This window comes from Poecilia reticulata, chromosome 21 (genome assembly GCF_904066995.2).
Source record: "Poecilia reticulata chromosome 21, P_reticulata-male-v2, whole genome shotgun sequence".
Taxonomy (NCBI): domain Eukaryota; kingdom Metazoa; phylum Chordata; class Actinopteri; order Cyprinodontiformes; family Poeciliidae; genus Poecilia; species Poecilia reticulata.
This window is the reverse complement of record NC_088850.1, coordinates 16,011,038-16,021,744: the sequence shown is the minus strand read 5'-3', so window position 1 is coordinate 16,021,744 and position 10,707 is coordinate 16,011,038. Positions and strand designations below refer to the sequence as shown.

The 10,707-nt window shown below is 40.5% G+C and overlaps 1 protein-coding gene across 1 annotated transcript; it reads left to right on the top strand.

The window, feature by feature from the left end:
• The first annotated feature begins 946 nt into the window (after positions 1–946).
• Positions 947–6,019, top strand: vrtn (vertebrae development associated). Its single transcript, XM_008398403.3, has 4 exons — positions 947–1,442; positions 2,774–2,812; positions 2,938–3,269; positions 3,364–6,019. Exons 1-4 carry the CDS (start codon positions 1,421–1,423, stop codon positions 5,113–5,115), a joined length of 2,145 nt encoding a protein of 714 aa, XP_008396625.2. The 5' UTR covers positions 947–1,420; the 3' UTR covers positions 5,116–6,019.
• The last annotated feature ends 4,688 nt before the right edge of the window (positions 6,020–10,707 follow it).

Genomic DNA, 10,707 nt, shown 5'->3' with positions numbered 1-10,707 from the left:
GGCCAAATGCTGCTGTCCCTTAGAGTGTAAATGTGTGTGTGAGAAGAGTCCACGGTGGGGGGCTGGGGAAGGAGTCGCCGGGATTGTTGTGCGTGTGTGGAACAAAAGGCGCTGATTAGAGAAATCCTGCAAAAAGGCAGGAGAGGAGGTGTCAAAAGTGATACAGTAGAGAAACCCTCTGAGCTGGGGCTCAGGTGCCTTCCTCTCGCTCTCATGAAGCTCGTGCCCACACCCCGTCTGCACATTCGTTCTTCTAATCAACAAACCGGCTCTCATGCCACCTACCGAGAACAAACTAGAGACTGTGTTTAAAAGAAATGCTAACATTACAGCAATTTTAAGAGGTTTTTTTTTTAAATTTTTATTAATATTTGCGTTAATGTTAACTTTAATGGTCATAATAGCAGAGTCTGTTTTTAATAAGAGATACGGCTTACCACCCAGGGTGCACAATTTAGAAAAAAATAAATAAAATAACCTGACAGATTTGGCAGTGGTCACCTCTATTAAACTGCAGGTTACCTTGCTATCTTAACAGCATAATAAAACTCCTAAAACTCTATTATGGCTCTTGGTTTTGGTCTCCTCCTACTCGCAAGATTTTAAGTGGCCCATGCTTTTACAAACATTCTGGAAGCACCATCAAATATGACATTTATAAACATTTGTAGAAACACATAAAATTGCATTTTTTTGTGCTAATTTGGAGCTTTTAAAAACCACCGTACATTGAGATAAGCTTCAAAACTGTGTATATTTAGACTGGTCAGACCTAGAGTTTAGGAAGGTTACAGGTATCACAGTCTCTGTAAATTCAGTTGCCTATTTCATTAAAAATTTTTTTTTTTTTAAATTAATTACTACTTTGCTGTTTTGTTGATGAAAGAGACAATTCCACCTCACATGGTGTCCAGGGCTGGGATCGCCACTGAACACAAGTGAGCAGTGAGTGTTGCTGAGGACTTGGCAAATAACCTTGGAAGTGACCTGCTGACAGCTCTGAAGCAGAACAAAAACAAAAGTGAGTTAATAAAATCCTAAAAGCACCGATACCCAACTACCCCGGAACCCCTCCTCTTATTCTTATGGCACCTAACACATTGGCTTTTGTTAACACTTCACATTGAAATTGACCCTGGCTCAACGTGAAGAGACGGGAAGAGCACGAGGAAGAGGGCGGAGGGAGGCGTTTCACATACAAAGATAGAGAAAGAGAGAAAGAGAGAGAGAGAGAGAGAGGGCTGATAAAAGTGGGATAGAAAATGCGTTTCGGCAATTGACAATTTCCTGATGTGAGGTTCAGCCCCCCAAATCGGACAGGAGCTAAATGCAAGCGATGGACTAGCTCATAGTGTCAGATCACTACGACTCGAACGGTGTAGTCTTCCGCCGTGATTGATTGTGACTTTGTTTGAGACTCATGTTGGTCTCAGGACGCCCAGGTAAGAAATTATGAAATTATTTTTCTAATGTTTTAACCGGTTAACTTACGTCGACTGATTCAGATTGAACAACCAAAATGTAGGCAGCTCTTGCAATGATAACGATGATGATTGCATTGCTATAGAATTGGATAAGCATAATTACCCCACGCAAAGTATCAATGAGTTTATTTACACAGCACTTTCCATGTACAAAGGGCAAGACAGACGGCTTTATATCGGAATAAAACGGGAAATAAAGAAAAGAAATTCAACAAGCCAAACAAACAAAAAAAATTAGTTAAAGGCCAAGCATGTAAATGAAAACTGAAGGACTTAAATAACTCAGTTGTTCTAATGATGACGACGATGAAGTAGCCTGGGTAAGAATGTTAAAATTAATATAATAATGACTTCAAGTTAAACTTTTAGTTACAGCAAGTTATTTGATTGGTATATATGTTATCAATAAAATACAGATTATATTGATCAATATGAAGTTAACAACACAAAACCCCTAGATATATTTAACTTGACATTTATTTTTAAAAGTCCCCCTCAGTCCTCTAAGAAGACTCTTCAAGGCCTTACCAAGAAAATGACGCCTCATCATGGATTTTTGTTTTTGCTTTAAATATGATCAAAATGCTAGTTTAGAAGACATTAGGAATCCGGGGTGGTTTTTAAAATAAATGTCGATCAGATGAATATACATAACTATGACCTTTAAAAGTAATTAAGAGCACCTTACAATAATTTCTAAAATAAACAGGTGGACAGATTTTGATAAGTTATATGTTCTCTCTTTGAGGTCTTGATTATATCTAATCAAGCGCAGATGGATGCTGGAGTAGTTGTAGAGATGCTTTATTTTATTGTATTTTTTTTTTAGAAAGACCAGAAGGCAAAGCTTTACAGCACTCTATATGTTCAGGTTAGAAACTCTGGATTTGCTCTCCTGGTAATAAAATGTGATTTTAGTTGCATGCTTTAGATGTGATAGGAAAGCTAAACTTATAAAACCCAGGTTTTCAATTTGACAGGAAGAGTTCTGGATTAGTTTTTTTGTTTTTCATCTGTGAAGGTCATTACTAATTATTAAAACTTCAGTTTTGTCCTGATAAGCTGAATAAAATCCTCTGCCACTTGTTGGTCCTCTGGGTGTCATAGCTTTAAAAATTTACACCATCTATCACAGCAGCATTGTTTAAATGTCATAAAGTCAGGATTTCATAGAAGCATATCTTTCTTTCAATGTTTAGCTTTCCATGTTTATTGAAGTTGTTCAATCAGATGTTGAATTTGAGTTTATTTTGTAAAATGTGGTGGTCAACTGCACCTTCTAATTTCAGACAATGCCTCCAATATTAGTTGTGAGAGACACAAAAATGGTAAGGAAAAATAATCCTTCATTAATTGACCGTCTCAAATTCATTGATAAGTGATTAAAAGTGCTGCAGTTTGGTGCTTAAATTGTCATATTGACAATGAAACACTGTCTCCTTTCTCCTTGCAGCTCTCCCCAAACCTGCAGGTATGATCCAAAGGAATGAGGTTGTGCTGTCATTCCTGCGAGAGCTCCAGGAGGCCACAGAGAGCCCCGGCCTAGATGCTGTGATCAGAGTGGCTGTGGGTGCAGAGCAGGCCCTCCCTCCCTTTCAGCCCCCTACGGCCCCCTGTCAGGATTTTGCAGAGTGGACGCATGTGGACAAAGCAGCCCGTGCTTTGTACCCTGCCGATGCACCCAGGGGACTCCTGCCTCTGAGCTGTAATGGAGAAGGCAACTTGCTGTTTGATGCTATAAGTACACTGCTTGTGGGCAACACTGGACTCAGCTTGGAGCTGCAGGTCAGTGGGCAGAACTACATGCGTATGATTTAACCTGCTGTGTTGAGATTTTGTAGCTTCGTAAGATCAGATTTAATGAAATTCTCCCTCCTAGGTGAGGACTGTGGTGGAAATGGCTCTGTGGAAAAGATACTACTTATCAGGGATGATCGATTCTAAGATGATGCTCCAAGCTGTCCGATTCAGTCTCAGTGCAGAAGAGTCTGAAGACATGCTGAACCTGCCTGTAGCTGTCCTGGAGGCCATCTTTGATGCAGATGTGAAAGCGTCCTGCTTCCCTGGCTCCTATGCCAACATGTGGCATGTTTACGCACTGTCATCTGTCCTCCGGCTCAACATCTATTCCATCTACCCCATGTTCAACCTCAAGATCAGACCCTATTTCAATCGACTGATACGCCCAAGAACCTGGTCCGAAGACTCGGAGCTGCAAACCATTCACATAATGTGGTCTGGGGACATGCAGTCCGAGACCTTGTTCAGGCCCAAATACTTTGTCTCCCTGGTTCAGGAGGATTTTCTCAGGTGTGGAAGCCCTGAAAGTGAGGAGATGGTGTCTCCACACAGGAGCGCGGACCAGCTGAACCAGAAGTCGCAGTTCTCCTACCCAAGTCTGAAGGATAAGTACAACATCACCAAGAGGACCTTCTACTGCTGGAAAAGGCAGACGCAGGAGAACTGCAAAAAGTCCACAGCGAGGTATGAGGCAAAATACTTCCTCCAGGCCTGCTTCTTGGAAGGCAAGCTCATTCCCCTGCACCAGTTTAAGGAATTGTTCCCCGATATCTCAAGGTCATCGTACTACAACTGGAAGCATGAGCTCCTGAAAACTGGAGGACACTTCTCCACATCCTCCTCGACTGGAGAGGTCAGTCCCGGAGAGAGCACGGAGCAAGAGATGTGGTCCTCACCCGAAACCACGCAAGATGAGCCGGACCACCACGACAGCGTGGCTAGCATGTTCGGCCTTAACCTGGGCAAGATGGATGCGGAGAGGGCTCAGAATATAGCACACATGCAGGAAGCGAAACGCTGCCTGCAGAACTGCATTGCCATGAACACTTCCTTCCCCTTCAGGATATTCAAGAGAAACTTCCCAGGAATTTCACGATCAACCTACTACAACTGGAGAAGAGAAGCCCTGCTATTCAGTCGGGCGTACAAAGGCACCGTCGGCAGCAGCGAAGACAGCTCAGATGCCGACAAGAGCGAGAGCCCAAAAGGTCAGCTGTTGATGCTGCCTGGCTTTCCTCAACCCACCATGCCGAAGATGAGGGTCTGGGGACAGAAGCACAGGAGATTCACGCTGGCTTATCTGAGTAGCAAACAGTTAAGAGAAGCTGCAAAGTTGCATGTTCAGAAGTCTAACTGGTCCTTGACGAAATTCAAGCTCAAGTTCCCCTCCATCTCCTCGTGCTTCTACTGGTTGTGGCGCGGCTGCCAAAACCACAAGACAAAGAAGGTGACAACCACCCAGGGTGCAGAGGGCAATGTACCACAGAGCACAGAAAGTAACGCCAACAAGACGACGGAGAAGCAGGATGGGCTCCCATTTGCCCAAATCCCACAGTACCTGGAATGTCCTGCCGTGCCTTCTTTTGACGCCCCGCAGATAAAGTATCCCTTCCCCAGCAGGGTGCCCCCGGAGGGGCAGATGTTTTCAGTGGATGTCGTAGCTCTCGCCAACTTCAAGGCCAAAGCCAAGCTGTTCCTTCAGCAGCGTTTCGAGGAGAAGTCCTTCCCCACGTTCAAAGAATTTCGATCCTACTTCCCGTTCACAGCGCGCTCTACATACTACATGTGGAAGCGAGCTTTGTACCACGGCGTGTCACTGGTCCATGGGTAAATCAGTGTAAGCTTCAAGTAATCTAAACTACCTGCAGTGTTAAATCCACGTTAAGAAAATTGGCTTAGCCTTGCCTTTAGATCATTTCTACCTCCTGGACATTTGCACGTGTGAAAAGAAATCAAGTTGCGGGTCTGTTAAAACTCCTCATTTTGCCACTGAAGGCAAAAGGCAGTCCAGGCCCATCGTTTACTCGTTTTGGTTTTTTTATTTTTATTTTTTTTCTATGAAGCTGTTTTTCTTTGATTCTCTAGAATGTGACTTTCATACTTTGGGTTTCTTTTTTAAAGTAGCTTTTTATTGTTGTGTGTTTGCATGTAATCTCTGAACTGACGGCATCAGTTGCAGTTTGAAAATGTTTGTTTGTTTCTTCACAGCTAAAAAGCAGCAGGTATTTGCTTATGCAGATTGCTCCTCTTTGTTCAAACGTCCGAGCCCCAGTTTTATCTTTAAGATGCAGAATGCAAAGAATCCCACTGTTAACGCCTTTTTCTTAAGTTTTTGGTGTTTGAATGGCTGTTTTTCAGGAAATCCTCACTTGGTTTTGTCACACTAGATGCACTGAAATGATACCAATTACAGTACTGAATGTATAATATTAACCAATTATGCACAAGCTTGTTAAGTGGGTTTAGTCTGTTTTTTGGAGTGGAAGAAACTTGAATCTGACTATAGTTGATGTTTTGTTTTATTTTATTTTTCTCCTCTGTAGCGTTTTAAAACTACCTATTTTACGTGAAGCGTGAAAGATTTGTCTGTATAAGCTACATTTTTGTGCTGGTGTTTTTATTTTGTGTGCTCAATGCATGTCCAAACCACTGACATGTATTTTTGAGGGCTGGGTGAGTAGCTATGTAATTTTCAGCTGTTTGTCAATAAACAGTCAGCATGCATTAACATTGAATCTTTTGTATTATTATATTTTTATTTACTTCTTTATGCAAGACGCTATAACATATTTTTTAAGTATTGAAGCTGAGGGTTTCAGTTGCAAAGGTGCAGTATATTTGATTTATTTTGACAAATGAAGAGCGGTGCAAAAAACAAACAAACTGTAAAATCATAACTGGAAAACAAAATGTGAAGCATAACTGAAAAGAGCAAAATCCCGTGGTAACCTCGGCCAAAGCAGGTCAAATGAAGCCAACAGCATCAGAATAGCTGTGAGGGCTTTTGTGTTCTTCTCACCATCTCCTCTCCGTTGACCTATTGTGAATATGTTAATGTCCAGGAGCCTGTAGGGGAAAGGGAGGAGGGGCTAATTGTATGTATGCATGGAGTTTGAAGTGAGATAAGGCCAAGAACATCCAAGAGTTTTTTGGAGGTGGAGGGAGGGGACTTGAGGTATACAGAGCAGAAAAGGAGGCTGGGGCTGTGTGTGTCTTTTTGTCTTATCTCTGTTAGAAGTACTGGGGTAATTTAGTGGAAGGTGTTGCATAGAAACTTCTATTAAAAGTTCACAAATAATGCAGCGAGACTGAAATGAACTTCGACCTCCCATGCACACCAGCTCTAGATTCTGTCGTACCTCAATGATGAATCACTGACCTGTCATTCCAGAGATTTCTCATTCAAAGGTTTGATTGGGTCTGCTGAGGACAATTTGGAATTTGTAGATTGCATGTGTAAAACTCAAGGCCCGGGGGCCAAACCCAGCCCACCATGGTTTTTTGTGTGGCCCTCCAGACTGTGAAGGGACACAAGATAATAGTTCTGTGCTTAAATAATAATAATAATAATAGCAGTTATGAATCGAATAAATTAAGTTTTTATCTGCATACTGCCACATTACATTGTCAAATTATATTGAATATTTAATTTTAAGAAGTATTCACTGAATACAGAGGCAGCTGTTTGTTAATATTTTAATAGTTGGTTGGCTTTACCGATACAACCGGCCCCTTTGATGACATTCATGATCTTGATACGTCTCAAATTGAAAATGAGTTTGGCATCCCTGATGTGGACCACGTCACAACTGACTCATGACACAAAGGTTGACGTGTTACGACCCTCAATAGGTAAACGAAAATGAAAAAAAATAAAACTATTATAGTGATTGAAAATGACAAATTCAGATTTAATAAGTTCATGACACATAGTGCTATATTTAAATATAGGTTTATCTTAAGAAGTTGGCAGATGAAGAAAGTTTATGGAAAATTGAGTAGAAGGAAAAGGTGTATACGGAAATGCAGAAGCAGCAGGGATGACTGCAAACTTGAAAGGAATTTGAAGCAAAACCCATTTGGAGTTGGGGACATTAATGAAATATGGATCAGGTCCTTGCATTGGACTTCTCCTCTGAGGCACCAACAGCAGAGGTGTTGAGACAAAAGACTGGAATGTTACTCAGTGCTCAAGTTTCCTCTTTTCGTATGCGAGCAAATGTGCATTTCGATTTGAAAGCAAGGTCCCAGAGTCTGGAGGAAGAGTATCAGTCCAGTGTTAAAGTTTCTACTGTCAGAGAAGGAGAGTCATGTCATCTGCTGGTGTCAGTCCACTGTGTTTTGTAGGCTCTAGTCAGAACAGCGATTTGCCAGGAAATGCTCGGAGCAGTACTGTATATGCCTCCTTCTGCTAACAAGCGTTAGTGAGATGCCAGCTTCATTTCCCAGCAGGGGTTGGCACCTGCCCAAATGGGCAAAAGTACCAAAACTTCCTTCACCAGCAATCTGACCAGACCCACAAAACCCAGAGAGAATCAATGAAATATAGTCAACAAGAGGACGAGAAATGCCTGAGCTAACAATGGAGTTGCTACTAAAGCAACTTGTGCACAGCCTGAGGCGGATATCCTCCATGCCATGCTGCAACGATACAGTAATTCATGCTAAAGGAGCCACAAACAAGGATTTAGTCTATGTGCAGCGCATGCGACATGTTGTTTAGGAGACTAAAATTCCTACAGTAAAACTCCTTTTTTAATAATGTAATATTCTAAAACTGGATTGAAGTTTTTTATTACTAGCTGTGACTTATAATCATCAAAATTAACAAATATATCCCCGAGAGTGTAATCGATTTACATACCAGTTTCATTTTTTTTTTTTACTGAATGTATTACATATGCATAATCTCTTCAAATATATTTAAAATCAATGAGATGTAACTGTAGATTCAGTGTGGCTGCTTTGTTGTAATCTTTTACTCATTTCCCAATAATAAACGGAAACTTCTGGATCAAATTCACAGAAATCTTTTACATAATAACGCCACAATCAGAATTTTCCTGTGCCATGAAACAGCAGTTTCATCATCATTTATCGTTGGGGAAACTAACGTTGACGCAAGAAAATCCAAAAGTTGTTGTCTGATTTCTTGGATTGGATTTGAACCGGTCTGCAAGTTCTCTGTAATTGTGATATATAAATATAAAAAAGCACTACGTTGGCAGTGAGCTGCCTTACGCCTTTCATTACTAAAATAGCATGAAAATAATGAGGGTAGGCAGGTGGAAGCTGAAGTGTTTATGGATTAGCATATTGCCTTCAAGAAGAAGTCAGAGCAATAAAGGGAGGAAGGCATCTAATGGTTGCCAGGTTTCCTCACTAAGCCAAACACACCTGAGCAACTCTTAGGGCTTTCAGTTAGCTGCCAATTAACCTCTGACAGGAGTCGCCAAAGGAGCTGGGAGCAGTCTAAATGTTGTCACAGATGACACAGAAAGAGAGGAAGATGGAAAAGCTTGATTTTTCATTCCGAAGCTTGAAAATGCCGTCCAAAAAAAGTCAGGCGTCGACAAATTAACTCAAAGAAGGCCTAATAAAATATGTCAATCATTGCCTTCAATTTTAAATTTTGTACAATCAGGAGGCTGCAAAAACACGCATTTCAGCAAGTCATCCACTGGGTGGCAGTGGTTTTCCTCAAGTGGTTCTCAAACTGTTTTGTTTTCCTCCCGTCTCTGTTCACAAATCCTAAATGATCCTGTTGCTGCAGAGCTCATGGTGTGCCGTGCTGATTACTTTTGTGATAGCTTTATTAATAAAAACTAATTACAAAAGACAGATCGTAACTGGGACACAACGGGAAAAAAAGCAATAAGAACAGAAGTGAATGGAGACAGGGATTCATTTACAATATTTCTTTATTACACATTTAATTTCGAGATATGCCATAAAATCTAATGATATTTGCCCTAAATCCCTCCAGTTTTTGTTGCAGAGGTACGATGCAATATAATCGTGGCGGTGGTAAAAGCCTTACTTCTCACAAAGATGCAAAATCTTTGTGCATGCTACAAATATGTAGCAGCAAAAATGTTTAATGGGTAAAATGTTTCAGCTGTGACAAACAGATGAAACAACACAAAAACTCTCTCAACCTTTAGGTGACTCACCCTTTGGGTCCGTACATTTTATTCTTTGTACAGATCCTCTTTTTTTCAGTTTCAGGGAGGTGACTCTGAGTTTGGGAAACCAATCTGACTATTCTTAAATTAAAGTTTACTTGAGCTACTCATCGCTAGACAGCATCCAATCAGCAACATCAAATATATTATGTTTTTGGATAAATCTTTCTAGATACTCTCAATTTGTGGGAGATCTGAAATTTGAGGATTCAAACACTTTTAAAAATGACGTGCGTCTTATTTTTCTGTTCGTAATAGCAGAAGGTAATACAATAGACATATATTTTACTATCTGTGAGTCTTGTTTACTGTTTTCAACAGCTAGTTGAGTTGCATGGCACTCATTCACATTTTCAAGCCAGTGTTGGCGCACCTGGGGGGAAATATGAGGGTTCGGCTCCTTCCCCAAACTCAGTTCCATATGGATGAAGTGGAGAAGCTGCAACTTCAAATTCTTATGGGAAGAGACGGGGCATGAAATCTGCACTTTTAATAAAAAACATAGATCAAAATTCACAATAAAAAAAAAAAAAAGTGACTGAAAATATTATACTTGCGGTCCGAGGCGCACCCATGAACTGGCATGAACAACGCAGCTATTAGGTTTTTAAAGATACGTTTGGACATTTTCTTCCAGGATGAATTACAAAACACAAATTCAATAGGAATAAGAATGTAGCTTGAATACTGTGACCCTCCTCAGAGGAAAATAAATTGCTAGGGAACTGCTAAAACTCACGTCTTACCTTGAGTAAGACTTGGGAGTCTGTTTTGCTGCAGGTGCAACCCGAGCAGATGGAATCATCAATATGGAGAACTATTTCCAATCTCTTCAGCAGAATGATCCCAAACACACATGCAAACCGGTTTAGGTGTTGGGAAAGCTTGCTTGAATTAAGCAGGGAAGCTTGCACTGAAATCAAATTAAACTATATTTAACACTATCAGTTCTGGTCGAAACTGGTCAATATTCAGACAGAAGCTTTATGATTGTTATATATATAACCTCTGACAGGAGGTTATATATATATATATATATATATATATATATATATATATATTTTCTTTTTTTTTATTGTTTATAAAGTGGTTTTGGTGCATCTTGCTAAAGGACATTTGAACATATAATGTGAGGTGTATACACCTAAGCCTGCATGTTTAATTTTCTGCAAGTATTAAATTGTTTTTAAAAAGCATTGAGTCTGAATGCTGTAAAATCATTCCACAATGTAAAAGGG

Excerpts from the sequence above, each read along its gene's own strand:
- vrtn (XM_008398403.3), top strand. The coding sequence starts at position 1,421 with ATGTTGGTCTCAGGACGCCCAG. Across the intron at positions 1,443-2,773 it reads GTTGGTCTCAGGACGCCCAG|ACAATGCCTCCAATATTAGT; the intron begins GTAAGAAATTAT and ends TTCTAATTTCAG. Across the intron at positions 3,270-3,363 it reads GACTCAGCTTGGAGCTGCAG|GTGAGGACTGTGGTGGAAAT; the intron begins GTCAGTGGGCAG and ends TCTCCCTCCTAG.